The sequence below is a fragment of the Paralichthys olivaceus genome, chromosome 16 (assembly GCF_024713975.1).
Source record: "Paralichthys olivaceus isolate ysfri-2021 chromosome 16, ASM2471397v2, whole genome shotgun sequence".
NCBI classification, from domain to species: Eukaryota; Metazoa; Chordata; class Actinopteri; order Pleuronectiformes; family Paralichthyidae; genus Paralichthys; species Paralichthys olivaceus.
The window spans coordinates 20,556,178-20,576,027 of NC_091108.1; the positions used below are offsets into that span (position 1 = coordinate 20,556,178).

At 40.6% G+C, this 19,850-nt stretch overlaps 2 protein-coding genes across 2 annotated transcripts in view; one reads left to right on the forward strand and one right to left on the reverse strand.

Moving 5' to 3' along the window:
• Positions 1-13,358, forward strand: kifap3a (kinesin-associated protein 3a). The gene is made up of 20 exons (XM_069510757.1): positions 1-160; positions 2,339-2,470; positions 2,671-2,828; positions 3,194-3,255; positions 4,027-4,168; positions 4,459-4,558; positions 5,119-5,243; positions 5,361-5,459; positions 5,937-6,115; positions 6,676-6,838; positions 6,985-7,085; positions 7,181-7,289; positions 7,776-7,888; positions 8,000-8,165; positions 8,532-8,657; positions 9,177-9,275; positions 9,413-9,498; positions 9,646-9,802; positions 10,785-10,869; positions 11,308-13,358. The coding sequence occupies exons 1-20, from the start codon at positions 132-134 to the stop codon at positions 11,408-11,410; spliced, it is 2,334 nt and encodes a 777-aa protein (XP_069366858.1). The 5' UTR covers positions 1-131; the 3' UTR covers positions 11,411-13,358.
• LOC109647507 (protein Niban 1-like) overlaps positions 13,356-19,850 on the reverse strand; it is a 16,071-nt gene continuing 9,576 nt past the window's right edge. Inside the window, exons 7-14 of the mRNA XM_020113321.2 lie at positions 19,666-19,770; positions 18,974-19,136; positions 18,668-18,849; positions 18,388-18,534; positions 18,119-18,229; positions 17,446-17,553; positions 17,203-17,314; positions 13,356-15,803 (exon numbers count right to left, since the gene is read on the reverse strand). Coding sequence (XP_019968880.2) covers positions 14,689-15,803; positions 17,203-17,314; positions 17,446-17,553; positions 18,119-18,229; positions 18,388-18,534; positions 18,668-18,849; positions 18,974-19,136; positions 19,666-19,770 — 2,043 coding nt within the window. The 3' untranslated portion in view covers positions 13,356-14,688. The remainder of the gene's footprint in view (positions 15,804-17,202; positions 17,315-17,445; positions 17,554-18,118; positions 18,230-18,387; positions 18,535-18,667; positions 18,850-18,973; positions 19,137-19,665; positions 19,771-19,850) is intronic.

Genomic DNA, 19,850 nt, shown 5'->3' on the forward strand with positions numbered 1-19,850 from the left:
CACCGCGCGGGGAGGAGCTCCTCCATGTTTGTGGTCCCGGTCTGATATCAACAGAGGAGCAGCGGGTCACACCCGGACTTTTATCGTGATCTGATCCTGATTCTTGAGATTTGAAGAGAAAATCTGAAAAGATGCAGGATGACGCGCGCTACCTCAAACGGTGGGACCTACCCGAGCTAACGCGGCTGTTCATTTACATCATGTATTTGGGGCAGAGAGACAGTAGCTAGCTAATATTATTGCTATTATATTATTGTTAGCATACGTCAAACCATAAATAGAAGAGGCATCTGGACGAGAGCAAGAAGAGAATGGTTTTGAATATGCGTTTTAACCATAGACTGTATATAAAGATACCCCCGGTGTGCGGGGAGAGCTTCTCTGTGCGTCAAAGAAGCTCTCACCAAACCCTGGTCAAACTTCTGGCAATTTTAAAGTTTTCATGCTCTCCAGGAACCGACAATTCAAAGGGAAACTGTTTTTTATGATTTTGTAAATTGCTTTTATCCACTAGTCAATTCGGCAATGCTGTAATGGTGTAACCTCACAGATTTGGGGGGAAAGTATCACACCTTTCTACCTTGATCGTGTCTACCCAACTGTCAGTAGAAGACAACGCTAACCAATGCAGAGCAAAGAGCTATCTGTGATTTTGTGCAGGAAATCAACCTGTAGTCCCGTGGTGAAGATTCACATTGAGCCGACTTCACCACAAAACCATAACAAATCAAAACATATCTGTGTCACATCTCAGTTTAGCTGTATTTGTTCTGGAATACACAACTTAAATTAAACCTGCAGAATGTTAATGGGGGTTCTGCACTGCATTTCCTTAATGAAGGAGGGGGCTGGGATAACCTAGCTAGGAAGGAAGTGTGAAACGATGAGCACTGATCTGAAAAGCTAAGTAGCTTAGCTGGTGTAGAACTAGCTTAGATTGTGTTGGTCCACGCTGTGAGTTGAGCTAAATGAGCCTTTAGGTTAGACAGAGCGTCAATGAAAACATATGTTAGCCTGTTAGCACAGCCAGCATACAGTCAACGCACGTCGCTGTCTGGGCGTGTCTGTCTGTGTATTGTTGCTGTTCTGGTGCCTGGATATAAGGTGAACGACAGAGGTAATGATTTATTTGTCAGTGACATCGGACCTGAACACCACAGTGTATAGTATTAGATCTAATTGTGTTTCTATGTTGTGGATAATTCCATCTTCCGTTATCAACACCTACTTCTCGTCGCGCGACACGTCTCGCGGTGTTTGCGGTCGCAGATGAAACTGATTGAGTATTTTCTCTCATCTGAAATGAATCATTAGTTTACTGGAAGAAAAGTAGAGCCTCCAATGTGCTGTCTCATTTTCACTATGTTTTCTATTCTTTTTATCGAGAACTGCTTGATAAAAAGATTTTGTAAATATGGATGATGATGTGATATGATGATATTGAATTAGCTGATTACTGAAATATAAATGAAGTAGTTATCTGAAGAAAAGCTATAGTGAATACTCTATATATATACACATATATTTGTGTGTGTGTGTACTAGGAGTGATCCAGTTGATGCTCTCGTGTCATAATTCATTCGTCTCAAACGAATCCCATAAAATGAAATGGAAACATGGCACAGAAGAGAAGGTCACACTGCTGAGCTTCAAGTCTCTATCAATCAACAAAACAATTCCAAATGAATACAAGTCACATCAGTGACACATCATTAGAGCAGCCTGTACTGATGTAGAAACAAAGAGGATTCGGTTACATGAGGTTTGATGCTGTTTCTAAAGCAAAGGGGTCCAGGACTGCAACAGTCACTGATGAGGTGATCTTACACTGGCAGGTGATGTAAAACATGGACATACAGGACAGTGACCTGCATAATAACCGAGGTAGCTCTCAGACTGAGTTTTCTAACAACCGACAGACCGTAGAAGACCAAATATGCAAACAGAAATACAAAAAATCTAAAACAAAACCTCTGTCATTTGTCAAGACATGGCGGTGATAGTGATGATACTTTTTTATGTAATTCATTTTGAGATCATATTTTAATCCCAGTTTATTCCTGTAAAGAAAAGCAGTTTGTCCACGACTTGTGTGACATGTCTGGACCACTTGTGAATTTTACTCCAAACAAAGTGAATTCATTCAAAGTTACAACCTCTTAAATCCCTTGTATTTACTATATAAAAGCGCTCAGTTCTTGCATGAGATCCACTGCTTCATTCTACTCATTAGTTGTGGACTCCACAGATTTGGAATTAGCATTATTATTCAAATGACAAATGAGTTTACGAAGTTACAGAATAATTTACTAAACTGTCTGTTTATTTTCACCCAAAGCAAAGTGACTGCGGGCAGTCTAGATGTTCATCCCACGGAGAAGGCCCTCGTGGTCCACTATGAGGTGGAGGCGTCAATACTGGGGGAAAGTGGAGGTCATATGCTGGGCGAACGCAAGGAGGGACAAAAAATGTGAGTGTACGGTTCTTTTCTGCACACAGCTGCCATCCACACCCTCCTGGATTATTTCTCTATATCTTCTTTCTTTTCTTTGACTAAAATTGTAATTTAACTTTTATTTAGCCTGTACTCTTGTTCAACGCTAAAAAAGAGGATGAGGTCATTCAGCTTGATTTGTCACCCATCTCTTTGTCTGCTCTTTCTCCCTCCAGCATCCGTGTGAAGAGTCTGTCTCCCAGTACAGATGTAGGAGCTTTGGCCAAGAAAGTGGTGGAGGAGTGCAAGCTCATCCCTTCCTCCCGTTTGCCCCAGGTGGAGCAGCTCCTCTACTACCTGCAGAACAGGAAATCTTCCCCAGTGGATGGAAAAGGTGAGTCATGTCACCAGTGTGGTAGACATGCTACATTTCAAACACGAAACATGTAGACATACCCACATTTTCTCCATCACAAAAATATATCATACACACTTAATGGCTTTATTGCACTCATCTAGTATGGAATCCTTTTCATGCTGTATGTGAAGCTTTACCGATGGGCTCAACAAACATCGATCACTGATGTAAGCTTTGTGTAATGAGCCACACAAAACATCACATCATATAAATGCAAATTTCTGGAGAGTTAAAGAATTGTTCAGCCATAAAGCTGCTGTTTGAACACACAAGATGTTTCACTTCTAGATGTTTAATCTAATGGAAAAGTTTGCCGGGTGTTTGTGTTTCTTGGTCACCAGTGGAGAAGAGAGAAAAAAGAAGTGTGAAACCCAGAGAGTTGACACCGTTTGAAGGAATGGAGGTAACATGGCTGACACTTATAATGTTTATGTGTCTTGTTCCCTTGTAGTCATTTCAGCTGTATCTCATAGAGCATTTGCAAAATGTTATCCTGTATTTTTCCTGAAGCTCTCTACCTCCGGATACAAGCGTACATAGATTTGACAAGCTTTTTATTTTATTTTCTGAATGCACCTCAGTCATCGAAAGCACTCTTGTATGGATGCTTGCATTTATAATAAGACGTGGGTTAGGGTTGTCATGCCATAAAACTAACCTGCGTACTGTGCTGCCTGATCTTCATTAGCATCACTCTGTTGGGGCCATAAACTATATAAAGCCAAAATATCCCTGATTCGAACTCTGCTATCTTGTGCTGGTGAAGTCATGTAAACCGGCCGATATATATACTGATATCTAGTGAGTCTTAGCTGTTATCAAACCAGACTTTAGCCTAATAATGGACACTTGAGCATACAACAATGTGATAGGAACTATCTAAAATGGCACAGGCAGAGTTTATGACCCATACTGCATTCAGCCAACAGGAGGCAGTTAATATGATTTGGGTTCTGTCATGTCATGAATCTGTAAATGCAGTGTATGTTGGGGGCGTACACTTGATTTGCAGCAGCACCAAATTGTTTTTCAGTAATCTATGATTTTACACTTTTGTTTATTCTAATTGAAAGTACAACTGGTAGTGTAGATCTCATGTTTTCTAGTTATTTTAATTAAAAAGTTTCTTCATGTTTTGTTCTCAGTCATCAACAGTTTGTGTTTGTCTCTGCAGTTAGATGAGGAAGCCAGTATAACCAAAGTGGATGAGTATGTGGAGCTGCTCTATGAAGGCGTCCCAGAGAAGATCAGAGGCTCTGCTCTCATTCTGCAGCTCGCCCGCAACCCTGAAAACCTGGAGGAGCTGCTACAAAACGGTGCAGTTTCACTGTTCTTGTTTCCTTTAATTGTTAACCTAATGTTTGCTGCCTACACCTACAAGTATGTTGATGTAAAACCTTCTAGTGAAGCAAACATCAGGTAACCAAGTGGTGCCAGTGATGGTCCCTGTCTCTAGTGGATACAGCATAAAATCCACTACATTCAAATAAGTGTCTTTATAAGATGTATTCTTTTTGAACATACTGTAGCTGGTGCCACAGTTGGTTGTAATTTTACCTGTAAGTCATGTGACTTGATGTGCAAAGATGCTCGTGTCTGTGTGCAGAGGCAGTTCTCGGGGCTCTGGCCAGAGTACTGAGGGAGGACTGGAAACAGAGTGGGGAGCTGGCCACCATCATCATCTACATCTTCTTCTGCTTCTCCAGGTAACACACACACCCACTCCTCTGGTGTGTTAGTGTAGCTGTTTTCACACTTAACCTCTGGGTAAAATCCAGAGAATAGGCTATGGACTTTACCCACAATTTACCTTTCACACATGCACAACACAGCGGGAGGTTTTCTGCACAGACACAACAGCATCAAATCCTCCACATTATTCAGGTGGAGTAGCTGGGTGCAACAGACAGAGGACGTATTAACTCCGTATGACACGGCTTTTACGCCGGGAGATATTTGTTTTCTTTTGTTTGGTTTTTCATTTTTGCATCTGTCGCATTTTGGGAGCAACATCATGCAGTGAATCCAGCGGGGGATCCCCTGCTGTGTTCACACATCGACTTCTCCTATATTTCTATGGACATTATACTGGGAGGTCAGGTGGATCAAGTCCACAGAAACTACGGAGCGTCTCACTCACTCTCCTCCAGAGAAAATACTCAGGAGCTGCAGAGACCAGTGTATGTTTGAAACCAGTGTTAGTGTTAAGTGTTGCTGTTTCAGCTTCAGCCTCTTACTGTTGTGTCTCTCCTCTACTGTTCTCCAGTTTCTCCCAGTTTCATGGAGTGGTGAGTCATTATAAAGTTGGTGCATTGTGTATGAGCGTGGTGGAACATGAGCTGAAGAGACATGACGTGTGGTGTGAGGAGCTACGCAAGAAAAACAAGGCTTATATCCTTTAATGTGCCGTTATTCCCCCTGGCCCTTTCCTTTGTCAGTTATTGTGTATGTCTAATCTTAATGTGATTTATTTTGTGTGTGCGTATGATATTCCTTAACACTACATACGTGAGTCAGCACCGGAGAATGGTTCCCTAAGAAGAGACCAAGACAAAGCTCTGAGGAAGTACCAGGGGCTTCGGGCTAAACAGGAGCAGCTGCTCAGAGGTAAGTAAGCCTTCTAACTCTGTGACAGACAAACTGTACAGGAGCAATGACTTGCTGTGAGGTGAACTCAGATTTGATGCATCACTTCAATCCAAATGAAAGGAATCAGAGGGGAGATACATACACTGTGCAATGTACACTATCTTTACCGCCCATATTTGTCAATTTGCATTTCAGAGCTAAATCATTTCCATTATTATTTTCAGAGGATTCACAGCAGCATTTCTTCATAGTAATGCTTTACAAGCCTAAGAACTATTATATATGATAACATTACTATTTGAATAGCCTCATGAAAGGTAACGCACATATTTAATTAAAAACATAAATCGATAACCTGAGATTTAGCATTGCTTTAAATTAAACCAAGGAATGATTTGCGTTACTACAAGAAATACATTATCTCCAATCTTCTCTTGCACCCTGTTCCTGATTGTTCCCCTCTCTCTCTCTCTCTCTGATTTCACTTTCCCTCAGTGTCTCTTTACCTCCTGTTGAACCTCGCTGAGGACACGAGAACGGAGCTGAAAATGAGGAATAAGAACATTGTTGGTCTGTTGGTCAAAGTTCTTGATCGGGATGATGAGGAGCTGCTGGTCCTGGTGGTTTCATTCCTGAAAAAACTGTCCATCTTTTTGGAGAACAAAAATGACATGGTGAGACACAGATTAAATTCGATTCATGGTGCGAGGAGGGACAAAGGAAGAACCTCAAATATCTTTTTATGTATTCAGTCTCACAGAGATATTGAGAAATTTCCCAATATATCCCTGCAAGCAATGGGTCCAACCAGAATCCACTTGTTCTGTGATTCTCTTAATAACTGCATTAATTCCACAAGATGTTGGAAACCTTCCTCTGAGATTCTGCTTCATGTATACATTACTGCATCACATTATTTCTACAGATTTGTCAGTTGCACATTCATGCTGCCAATCTCCTGTCACAAAGGTTCTACTGGATTCAGATCTGATCTCAGGAGATCAGACTCAGATTCAGAAATACTCAAATCAGCCCATCTGACAACAACAATCAAGCCACAGTCAAAGCCACTGAGATCACATTTTTTTCTCCGCTCTGATGTTTGATGTGAGCATTCCCTGAAGCTCCTGACCTGATGGTTTGCCTGTCTCTCCTTTATTGCTTAAAGCTCACTTACTGTAGAAGTCTGGGTCTGGTTGCTTTCTAGTGAGATTTGTTTCTGTGTGACTTGCAGGCTGAGGTGGACACTGTAGAGCGACTGGCTCGTCTGGTTCCCTGTGACCATGAAGATCTGTTAAACCTGACTCTGCGCCTGCTGCTCAACCTCTCCTTTGACTCTGGGCTCCGAGCCAAGATGGTTGAAGTTGGACTTTTGCCTAAACTGACTGGCTTGTTGGGTAGCTAATAAAACACTATACAATATATACTGTCGATATTACAAGTCAAGTCAACTGCAGAACTTTACTTTTTTTCTCCATCTCTGTTTGGGAATTGTATCAATCTTTGATTAATACCCAGTCATCTTATTTCTGTCTTTGTGCAGGTGATGAGAACAATCGTCAAGTAGTGATGCGTATCCTCTATCACATCAGCATGGATGACCGCTTCAAGGGCATGTTTGTTTACACTGACTGTATACCTCAGGTATGACAGCAGCCACTGAGAATCATTTCAAACAAATACAAATGAACCGTTGACTTGATCTTTGAAAGGTGTGACGTTTGTGCATCTGTGTGTAGCTCATGCAGATGCTGTTTGAGGGCAGTGAGGAGGACATTGAAGCCGAGCTCATCTCCATCTGCATCAACCTGGCTGCAAACAAGAGGAACGCTCAACTTACATGTGAAGGTAGATTTAAATTTGCTGCATTGAGTCATTTATCTTGATATTTAAAGAAGGTACCAAGAATGAAGGAGACCAGCTGTTTTTATATTAGAAGGTGGGCCTCCACCTCCTCTTAATAGTCACAGAGGAGGCCGAGTGAATACATTAGTTCCCAAAACGAGATCATATCAGCTTAAATGTGTGTGATTCGGATAAAGAATTAGTGCAGTTTTGGGGAATTTGACAGTTTTTCAAGGAGTCAATTGCCTTTTCTTTTAGCAAAGTTTAACGTAAAAGAGGTATAAAAGCCTTATGGCAGATTTTAATGTATCTGGTGTCTGAACTCGACACTGCATTATCCTCCCAGACTGCACCAGCTGATCCTAAATTCTAGTGTCTGGGCTGTAGCTTTAACAGCTTCTGGCTTACTTTGAGAGTTGTGTTTGTTACAGTCCTGTTTAGTTTCTGGGTTTCTGGGTTGTGATGGTCTCTGTTTTTCTCTGTCTGTAGGAAATGGGCTGAAGATGCTGATGAAGAAAGCTCTGAAGACAAAAGACTGTCTGCTGATGAAGATGATCAGAAACATCTCACAACACGATGGACAAACCAAACCAATGTTCATAGTCAGTTACAAATCCTGATTTTGAAAATACAGTATCACTGTTAGTGGTAGTCGTGTTATCAGTAGAAGTTTTTTGTTTCCCGTGATTAGTCTCCTCTTTAATCACTGTCAGGACTATGTGGGTGACCTGGCAGCAGAGATCCGTGCAGAGGAAGAGGAGGAGTGGGTTCTTGAGTGTCTTGGCACACTGGCCAACCTCACCATCCCTGACCTGGACTGGGAGTTGGTGCTGAAGGAGTACAACCTGGTACCTTACCTCAAAGACAGACTCAAACCAGGTAGCAACACATCTTAGAGAATACAGTTCCAAATGTATGTGCACTCCCTGAGCAAGTCACACATTTCACTGATTTTTGAAAGTGAAAAGAAGTAAATACAACCCCTGTATCAAATAAATAGATTATATGAAAGCCCTGAAAGCTTTCAGTTAAAACTGCACGTGTGCTGCATGTTAGCTGCAGGAAGGTTGAGTTGACACAGGTGCTGCAAGCGTAAAGAATGCAAACCACATCTGGATTAGCCAGAGGTGGGTTTTTCTCTGAGTTGTGGAAAAGCCTCAACTTAATACTTTGATTTTTCTTCACCTTGTTTTCTTCTGTATCAGTCTAAACCACCAACATGTGTGATGTGTATGCATGTTTCAGGCTCAGCAGAGGATGACCTCATACTAGAGGTGGTGATTATGATTGGAACGGTTTCCATGGATGATGCCTGTGCCGCCATGTTGGCTAAATCTGGCATTATTCCTGCCCTTATCGAGCTACTCAATGGTAACTTACTAACACACGGACAGACACATTTACATGTTTCACCTTTGAGAAGTTAACGTAGTCTTAATTAATTTCCTAGTAACTTGACCTAATCTTAACCATAGCCACTCACACAGCTTTTTACCAGTTGGACATGTCAAATACAATAGATTGGTTTTTACTCTCAGCTGCAACAGGCAATTTCAACACTAGATATCACAAGATTCTACACACTGTACCTTTAAAGAACAATGTTCAATGCAGGACTTTTACTTCTAACAGACTACAGGTGGGGGACAGTGTAGTATTGGGACTTTTACTTCTAACAGACTACAGGTAACAGGGTGGTATCAGTACTTTTTCTTTTAAGTACCTACGTGAAAAGTAGGAATCATAATAAATAATAATAATAATTTGAAATACAAGGAATCTAAAAATCTCATAGAGTTTCAGCTTTTCTTATGATGAGTATTAAATGTAAGTGATATCATAATTGGTGAAGTGAAGAGTATCATAACCTGCTCTCTGTCTTATATGTAGCCCAACAGGAGGACGACGAGTTTGTGTGTCAGATTGTCTACGTCTTCTATCAGATGGTTTTCCACCAAGCCACACGAGACGTAATCATCAAAGACACCCGTATCCTTCCCACAATACATTCTAATCGACATGTAGAGATGAATGGGGACACTGACTGTTAAATCTTTCACACACACACACACACACACACCATTCCTCAGAAGGTTTCTGTGTTTTTCCTTTAACCCTCGCTCTAGAGGCTCCCGCCTACCTGATAGACCTGATGCATGACAAGAACGCTGAGATTAGAAAAGTGTGTGACAACACCCTCGATATTATTGCTGTAAGTAAAAAAAGCACATTGCGGATGCAGTGTAGCAGCTAATGGTAACAGCACATCATTTCTTTAATATGATACAGAAACAAACATTCGTGTGTGTGTGTGTGTGTGTGTGTGTGTGTGTGTGTGTGTGTTTTCCTCATGTTCTAGGAGTACGATGAGGAGTGGGGGAGGAAGATCCAGTCAGAGAAGTTTCGTTTCCATAACAACCAATGGTTGGAGATGGTCGAGAGTCGTCAGGCTGATGAGTCAGAAACATATCTCTACGATAACGACAATGACAGGACCGATCTCTTCTATAGTGCAGGTACATTGAACCCAGGACAATGCATTACACTGCAAAATATGACTGCAAAAATGTATTGTCATGGTTTTAGTCACAGTAGCTGCAGATCATTGCGCTGCTTTCACTACATTTGTTTTTTAAGCATATATTTATAGCATGGATGAGGCCATAGGAGGATCTGTCACTCTCCTCTATACTCTTTACTGTATAGCGGTTGTTAAAGGCCCTGTTCCATGGCGTTAAGACACAGCGAGGACGCATTTTAGATTTGATCACTCAGAGGTGATTTGGGACACGTCTCCACATTCTTTTACCAATTTGAACGTGAATGTGTCCTGGGTAACAAATAAACAGCCTACTCAGCTGATGTCCACAAACACATTTACAACTGACCTATTTTCATAGTCAGAATGGTTAAAAACAACATCATGTGGTCTTTGTGAACAAAAATGATGTACTTGCTTATTTGCATATAGAGGGGGAGGGGGAATCCAATCACATAATGTCACTGAAGACACTTTCAGGATGCATTTTAATGCCCGATGTAAAATGATGAACTTTGAGCTTTTAACTTGACTTGCCAGAGTCCTTAGAATCAGCTGTCTTCAGGAGCACAGGCAGCTGCTGACCATAAATGTCCAGAAGCACAACAACTACTATGCTTTCAGTCAAGCATGATAGTTTTCATAATCACCAGATGACGATGAAAGAAATACTGTGTTTACTTATGACTCATTTATTCACCGACACTGAATCTTAAGGTTCCATAAGGACTGACTGACTTTTGTTTAGGTTACCACTGAATCAAATCTGCCACATTGAGTTGATTTAGTGTACAGCGATAACTCATTGAGTGACAATGGAAACTATTACACAAAGTTTTGACTGTAGCGACATTCTCAAAAGATGAATCCTATAAAAACAAGGCCTTCTATGAAGTGCAATCACAATGTGTAACACCTGAGAGCATATGTGCATTTTATCTTCATGTGTTTGTGTTAAGATGGAATAACTCCAGCAGATGGCTGCGTCAGCCCAGATTTCTTCAGTGACCTGCAGGCTCAGAACGGAGACTCACACCTCACAGAGTGAGTTACTGTTACTGTGTTATAGAAACATGAACTGTAATGAAAACAATAGTACAAAGTGCTTTAACATTTTTTCCCCCAAACACAAAGCAATCAGAAGAGAATGTGGTCAACAATCCAATTGGAAAGGATTATTATACATCAGTTCTAAAGAGCAAAATACTACACATCAATTATCTGGTAATATTAGGATTTTAAAACAACAGACACTCAACACACTTTGAAACTGTTTTTGAAAGCGATTATGGTGACAGGCATCAAGACCAAAATGTCTGATGCTTACACTTTTAAATGTGAGTATCTGGGTTCAACTCAACCAAACACACACACACACACACACACACTTAGGCTCCTGAGGAAGATGTTATTTAAACTAAGTCACAGTCCCTCATGTGGAAGTTAATATTCTGTGTTAATTGAACTGGTTTTGTTCTCCAGAGCCGACAGAGATATCTTCGACCAGACCAGTTCGTCACCTGGACGACCAGCCACTGCGTACGGCTTTAGACCTGACGAGCAGCCCTTCTATCAGTACACATAAACACACACACACACACACACACAGACGCCTTTGAACACATAAGGACATCCTGGCATGTTACTCATCCACAATCTGCACATCCACATCATTAGAATGACAATAAAATATTACAAGATACTGATCCCTACTATGATCGTGTAGATAGATGATGATCTCATTGATTGGAGGTGTTCAGAGTGATTATAGCCCAACTTTCCCATTCATGTATCACATTATTATTCATAGTAGTAGCAATAAATTAAAGTCGGCATAGTTTCACTCGGACTGGACTGTGTGTAGCTGCCTCGCTGATACATGAGACAGAGCGGAGGAAACAAGATATACAAAAAGAACAAATCAGTTTCTGCTTGATTTGATTTTTTGTGTTTGTAAATGTTTGTCAAAACTGCAAGTGAATGGACGGTCAATGTGATAGAGCGAGATATGAGCCATAAACACATAAATAACAGCTTCTATGATGTGCCTCTGCAGCTCTAACGGAGTAAGAGAGATGAATTTTGGTCAGTAAATAGTCCTAATTATTTATTCAATCCCGATAATCAACCAAGTTGTAGTGGGAACCAGATAGATCTTTTAAATTACTTTGGCATCAAAACCGGAATATGGTGACAGTCTTAGTGTGAATTCATTTTTTTTTCAAGTAATCAGAAATATTAGAAGCTCGAGTAGTTCTGTAGAGGCCTGTTTATAACACTGACAGGGACCAACACTGCAGGTTATATTATTATTTAATAACCTGCAGTTCCACACAGTAATAACCCGTTTCATTCATTCACCACAACAACAGAACAAACATCAAGTTAATGTTAAATCTTCCTCGCTGGCCACTGTCATTTTATGATGAGTTTTTTGTTGCTCAGCAAATACTTTAAAGAATGTGAACAAACTTTATTTTCCAGATAATCTATGTTGATAAGTTTTGCACGTGTTTTGTTTATGATGATTGTGTTGCCTCCTCAAACCTACTGAAAAAACAGTCAGATACTTTCTCACCATGGTTCAAGGGTTTGAGATCCAGCAGACTCTGTATAACACTGTTAACATCTTTAGCTACACAGTCATTTTATTAACATGCACTAAAATGTACATAACTGTGTTTTTTAATGTCACTGTAAACTGGGCACATTATTGGTGGTGATCCTTACATCTTGGGTTGCTTTAACATTTGAAAGCAGAACCGAGACACTGTACCAGGGTCTGTTTATGTGAGATGGTCTGAAGGTGTGATTGCACATTTTGTTGAAATACTGGAAACTTCCATTTCAGTGGGCCAGCTCTCGTTTTCTTAACGACTGTTTAAACAGAGAAAAGGCACCAGACTGATTGATGACTGGTCTGAATTTTCAATAGTGCATTGATTGTAGTAGCATGTGCCGTGTTTAGTATGTTAGGTTAACCATTCTGACATTTCATATATTTACTGTACCTATTTCCCTGTTTTAACAGCAGTGAGTGCAGGATATTTGTTGTTGAGTGAATGTTGTGTCAACAGTCTTATTGGTAGGGTGTTTATGGCTGTTTTCAGTTTTGCCAGAAGCTCCTGCAGAAGTTACTGTCTCACAGTGTCATTGTTTACGTGTGTTGTTAGAGCCGTAGAGCTTTAATACAAGAAAATGATGGGACTCAGCATAATTACACACTAAACTACATAAATCTTAATGAAGAGGAGAGCTGTACATTCTGTTAAGTCCTGGACAGTGATAATTTACAACATACTGTTATTACCTTTAGGCATATTTGCACATATAGTTATATTTTGATGCATGGTTATAGTTTTTTTTATCATAAGTTATTGTGACTCTACAGTATGCACACTATATTATTGTGTTTTTATATTTGATTGTATTGCTACTTAACAAGACACTGTAAAAAGGAGTATGTACTGGACTATAGATATTCTTCATCGTCATTGTCGTTCTTCTTTCAAATAAAAACACACCTCATATGATATTTGACTGTTTTTATATCACACTGTGTTCACACTTACATCCTCGATATCATGGGTACCCCTGCTCAGCTTTCTTGAAAACAAGTGCATTTGATTTTGTCAGATAAAATGATTAAGTCTTGGAAAGTTATGGATGTATTACCTTGTGTGACATCATAGCTTGGAAGGGTTTCTCCAGATTATTAACTTTTGGAGCTGATCGAATAGGGTGTGAAAAGCATTTAATATGGTTCGACATACAATCTGAAGCTTATATTGATCAGAAAATGATTCCTTATTTCCCATTATTCCTCATTATCATGCAGAAGTTTAAAAATATTTTTTCCAGGTATCTGCATTCTAGAAGACTATTCAAACAATTTAAAGCAAATATGGATAGAAAAACTGATATATGATCATGTGGTGGGAATGATGTCATGATGTCATCACTATGAAGTCAGAATATGATGTCATATAGTATAGTAATGATTTTGGTTTGTAACCAAAAGTCACCACTTGTGATGAACCTGCTGATAATTATCACTGACTCAGTGTCAGGTAGCTGTTTTGGTTTTATGGCCTTTAGTACCTAGTTTTGGTTCAGTTTCAGTTCTGATGAACCCAGAGTACAGGACCTGACCAGACAGAGTTGGTGGCACTAAATAAAACACAACTAAAAGGAGACTGGATGTTGACTGAGATTCATCAAATAAGACTCCAATGACAATTTCATAAAGTGATCGTACATCAGTGTGGCCAAACAATGAAAGAAAGCATCTTCAACAACATGATGCTGACAGCATCGTTCTTAGTTTGAGTCATTTGACTGTGAGTAGAAAAGAAATAAACAAATGAACAGCAGAAATAAAAATAAGTTCCAGCTTTTTGTTTAGCAAAGATTTTTAAATTCTTGTATTAAAATGTAACACAATTAAATGGAATAGGTTTAACTTTTGTCAATGGCTGGATATAAAGATGGAGGCTAGTACGGCTCCCAAAAGTGAAGCCAAAACATCTTGTACGACCCCTGGTGGCTGGCTGAACCCCATCTCTTCTATGTGAGCAGTCGGGACATGTACCAAACCAAAAGTAAAAGCATGTGACAATTTTTTTTCCAAAGATGGTTTCTGTCATTTTTGGTAGTTCTTATCATTAGGTTGTTTTTTTTAATATAATTTGAAGCCACAATAATGGAGTAAGAAATGTGATTGATAGGTGAGATGATCGTGATTGGTCGAGCTTTGAGGGGGCCGGCTTCACACCACCATCGGACACCAAGATAGTTTGGCTTCATTTTTGTAAAGTAGGTGGAAGTGGAGACACGTCCACGTTTGTCCTGGTCATGTGACTGTCAGGGTGCGTTGTTGTTGGGACAGGGGCCGACGACCGTCTCCACTTCAGTGATCTCTGTCACAAGCTCTCTTATAAGAGCCACGCTGTCCAATGGCGGCTCAGCAGAACTCTCTGCCTGCAATTCCATTGGCTGAGGGCTTTGGCGCGGCTCTTCTTCCACTTCCTGTTCCTGCACTGTGTTTCCTGTGCTTTCTTCTCTCTCCTCTGCGTCCCCCTCATCAATTTTCTCAAGCTCGCTACCTTTGTCTTCATCACCTACTCTCCCTTCAGTCTTCTCTTCTTCTTCTTCTGCCTCTTTTTGTTTCTCCTCTCTCACCCTCTCCTCCTCCCAGCTGTCCTTGATGTCTCCCGTCAGGTACACAGCTCTGTCAGTAGTCTGCTGCTCCATTGTTACAGAAGGTGCGTCGGCGTTGCAACTGATGGCCTCGTTTAGTGTCTCAAGGCTGATAATCGTCGGACTGTCTGTGGAAAATGGTTGCGGTGGTGAAGGGCAGCAGGGCTGTGTGACCAAAGCATCCTCTGGTGTTTGGTCTGAGGAGGCAGAACTCTCAAGTGTTGCAGACTGATCGCTTTGAGCACATTCAGCCGGGACATCTGTGGACTGCAGCGAGGACACTGAGGACTCAGGAGAGTCTGGGGTGGGATTAGTGGCTTCTGGGTTAATAGAGTGGTCAGGTGTTCCAGAGTCAGCTGTGGTCGAATCCACCATCGATGGTGCGTTGGTTCCAGGTTGAAGATCTTGATGGATTTCTTCTGGGTGAGAAACCTCCTCGTCTGAAGGTTCATCAAACTGTTGTGTCACAACAATCATTGGAGATAAAGGCAAAGTGCTCAGGTCAGATCTTTGAATGGAGCTGGGATCAGATTCGGCTGCAGTATTAAGTTCTGCATCAGTCTGAGGGTGAGCTGTGGTCTGAGCCTCCTCCTCCACCGCAGGAGCAGACTCTGTATCTGCACTGGGCCCAGGTGAATAAACATCTCGAGGGTAATTGGCTGGGTCGTCTGGTGCAGAGCAAGGAGCCGTCTGTCCCAACAGACTGTACTGACTGATGGCCAGATCCGACATGTCCAGTAAGAGATTGTTGCTGTTCTTACTGGCAGCATCCTTCACCACTGAGGAGAAGAAACATAAAAATGTCAAGTTTACAAATATAATGAACATGTACCTGATCAGAGTGACGTAGAATCATTTCACAGCTACTGCTGAGGTCACCAGAGTCATGTACCCATTGCTGTTTCAGGTCATTCAAAGGTTTTTCTAGAAATACATTGTGTTAGAATTCTTACATATAATTGTTTGAGACCAATAAGATGTATTTAAATGGCATTACATTATATTATTGGCAAGATGGGGAGACTTTTGAAATGGTACGTAAAGAGACAGGGTCTAAAAACTTATATGAATTATATTTTATTTCATATTGAATGAAAATAGAAAATGAGTGCAAACTCAAAGAGGAACACATCTGATAGAGTCTTCATATAAACTGAACCAGAGAAGTTTTGTTCATGTCTTTAGTATTTCTATTATTTTTTTATTCCTACCAAATATAAAATCGGTGAAGTTGTACTCTCCTATTGTCAGTGCAACACCTCTGTGATGATAATGATATAATCCATCTAAGACTGCGCCACAGATGGCAGCCTCTGTGCTTCTGTATAAAGTAATTCTCTATTTATTTACTGTATTTGTATACAGTATATATTATTTATTTCACTTCCACACTGTGTTGGTCCTTATTGTTCAGACTATCCTACTTTCTTTGCATGTACTATTATACAGTACAGTCCGGAGCATCCACCACTATGAGTATTTTTTTTTATGAATAACAAGGATTAGGACATTTCTTCAGGACTTAGGCAAATATATTCAGGTAGGTGCTTTAAATAATACCGAAAATAAGATGGAATAAACAACCCAACGGTAAAAACAATACCAACATATTAGGAACAAAGAGGAATAGCCCCAACAATAAAAAACAATTGAATAATAAAAACACAGATAAGACATGTTGGCAAACACACATTGTGCTAAAATGAACAAAAGGCTCTTTTTAAAAGATATGTTCTGTATTTATATAGCGATTTGTATAGACATGTTTTAAGAAGTAGTCTGAGATTAATGTAAAACTAGAGACAAATTCCTTGTATGTGTGCACAAAGCCATTTTTAAATCTGATATAATATCACCCCAAATCAATAAAGTACATCTATCTATTCCACCAATGCATCGCTTACACTGGCTCTATTTTTGTGTGTTTACTTACTGACACACAAAAAGATGGACACACATACTACAATCAACAAACACAACAGAACTCATTACATTGCTGCGGCTTGTTGAGTTGATAGCAACACACGGACACAATGTAGAGACTACAGACATGTTTAAGGTGCGGTGACTTTAATTGTTTATTATAAAGGTTTGACTGCAGATAAAACTGATTGGATTAAGATTAAAATGAATTCAAATGCGTATTGTATGCACGCATGCTATTGAGTGTGTGTTTACCTGTTTCTATCTCCGTGCTGAGCATGTTTCTCAGAACATCCTCGTGGACATTATGAATCAGGATGAAGCTGCTGTAGTCAGAGAAGATGTACTGCTCAAACTGCTGCAACTCCTGCACACACAAAACACATTTTAAGATCCGTGTACTCAAAGTGCTGAAATGAGACACGGTGAGACACAGTGAGACACAGTGAGACACAGTGAGACACGGTGAGACAGACTGCAGCTGTGTATTCCACCTACAGTTTTCCACTTGGTGTCCATGCTCCTGGTGAGAGCAGGCAGAGTGATCTCCAGCAGAGCCTCCTGATAGAGCTTCCTCTGGACAACTCGGCTGTCGTAGTCCAGCTGCTGCTCACACACACACACACACACACACACACACACATACACACACACACACACACATCACTTTTGGACACTGCTTTAATTCAGCTTAAATTCAGTCAGGCAGACTTTCCCTCAATCTATCACAGTTCTCTCACCCTCTCTCTGATTATTAATGTGCTGATTGTAGGCATTTCTAAATGGCCAATCAGATTTTGGCACAATCTCTTCTCTTTAAAATGTATTTTGTAAACATAAAGCCATTTTTGCTCTCACAAAAAAAAAATTATATTACGTACAAACGCAATCCATACAGGTACAGATTGTGTGTGAGGGCTTGTAGCTGTTGTTAAGACATTCTGTACAGCTCACATTACTGCAAAGGGCTGATAATCACATACATGTTAGACTCTTACTTCATTTGAATTTCATATTTTCCATTCATTTAAATCTTTTAAATTCAAATTTAAAAAAAAGTTCTCAATAAAAATTCTTTATAGATTTTGAAGTCATGCATTATTATGCCTAAAAGTGTTTTGCAGCAAATTTCATAGGACAACATTTAATATTCTGGGATGTAACTCTCTACCTTCAGCACTCTTTCTTTAGCTCTCTTCATCTTGACAGGAATTTCAGAAGGCTGCAGTCTGGCCGATGATTGGAGGAACAGCTCTAAGGTGTACACAGCACTGTCCAGCAGCTGGAACAAACACACAATAAACTCCATATTTCTCTGTAACACAAACCCGATGCTTTCACCTTCTACTGTCCAGTGTTCTTCAAAGGCTGAACGGAGCAGTTTGATGAAGCACGTGAGTTTGGTGAAGTGCTGGTGGAAATGTCTGCGGCCGTTCATACCTGCTCCATTTCCAGATGTGCAGAGTGGGCCAGCCTCTGTGTGTTGCTCAATCCAAACCGCTGTTTTAAGTCAGCAAGCGTCTCTGTGAGGTTCTTCACCTGCCCGTAGCACTGATCCAGACTGATGGAGCGCAGAGAGAACAAGGCCTGGACACACGCACACACACACAACTCAGACTCTGCATTTAGAGTGATTTCAGCTGAAGTTAACACAAATAAAATCAGCTGGGAAACTGAATCACTGACTCTGAAAACTTAAAGACACAAAGTTCTCTCTCACCTTCTCGGTGTCCTCTGTTCCTCCTTTTGTGTGTGTTAAGGCAGAGTCCATCTGTGTGTGCAGTGTGTTTTGCATCCCGTGAATCCCTGCACTTATGTTCTCTGTAAGTACTTCAAGGATGGAGGACATGTAGGGTGCCACAGATGCGTTGTACACTTTCTCTGCTTCTTCATGTATACACACTGGAACACACACACACACACACACACACACACACACACACACACACACACACTTGCTCTATGAGTCTTACTACATTTTCTATGTATGTTTAAACGTTAGGGGTTAAAGGTCAGATTGCCGTACCTCTGACTTTCTGCTCCAGGAAGGACAGAGAAGATATTATCTGGTCCAGGTTGGATCTGATCAGCGCTTGATTGACAGATGCTGTCTGACGACACTCCTCCCTCAGAACCTCCATACTCGCTGTTAGCTGTTCCAGCACCAACGTGTAGGTTGCATGCACTGTCTAAAAAGGTAAAAACAGCAAAACATGTGCTGCACTCACTGTGTCTCGAGTTTGGTTGAATAAACTTTATCAACCATTGAGTGTTTATTATTTAGGAAATAGTTAGAATAAGAACTTTGAGAATAGAGTCTGAATTATTTTTTGGCCACTTGGGGGCAACATAACAAGCGGTAGATAGAATAACTTTTAAAGTTTTATTATAGAATCTTGTGGATTGTAAACAGGTTTTCTTCTGAAGTACTTCATAGCAGAGAAATTGTTTCTTGAAATCATAAAACCTGCAGAAACAATAAATCCAACACTATCTCTATGGCTAGCGACCATTAGATTTAAAGGACAAAAAGCTTTTTGAAAGAATAGTGTCTTTAAATGTTGCAAGCAAGACACCCTCATTTACTGTTGGCTGCCTTTAAGGGCTGTCAGACAGTTGATAGTTGAGTGGAACTACATTAAGTACAAGTGTGCAACATGACTGACAGCAAACTGTGCTTTTACAGGACCCAAGCTAGAGGATACCAGTTTGACTCACTGCCAACCACTGTCGTATCCTCTCAGTCTTCTTGCCCTTCACTCTTGACTGGAGCTGACTCTGCAACCAGGGCAACACTTCCTCCATCACCTGGGAGGCCAGAACCTACGAGAACACAGTTGATTGAGCAAGTAGAAAATCAATGTGTGTGTGTGTGTGTCTGTGTGTGTGCGTGCGTTCACTGA

What these genes read in the sequence shown, in the direction of transcription:
- kifap3a (XM_069510757.1), top strand. Translation starts at nt 132, where the DNA reads ATGCAGGATGACGCGCGCTACCTCAAACG. An exon ending in CACCGTTTGAAGGAATGGAG is followed by an intron (nt 3,256 to 4,026) that starts GTAACATGGCTG and finishes TTGTCTCTGCAG; the next exon opens with TTAGATGAGGAAGCCAGTAT. An exon ending in CGCTCAACTTACATGTGAAG is followed by an intron (nt 7,290 to 7,775) that starts GTAGATTTAAAT and finishes CTCTGTCTGTAG; the next exon opens with GAAATGGGCTGAAGATGCTG.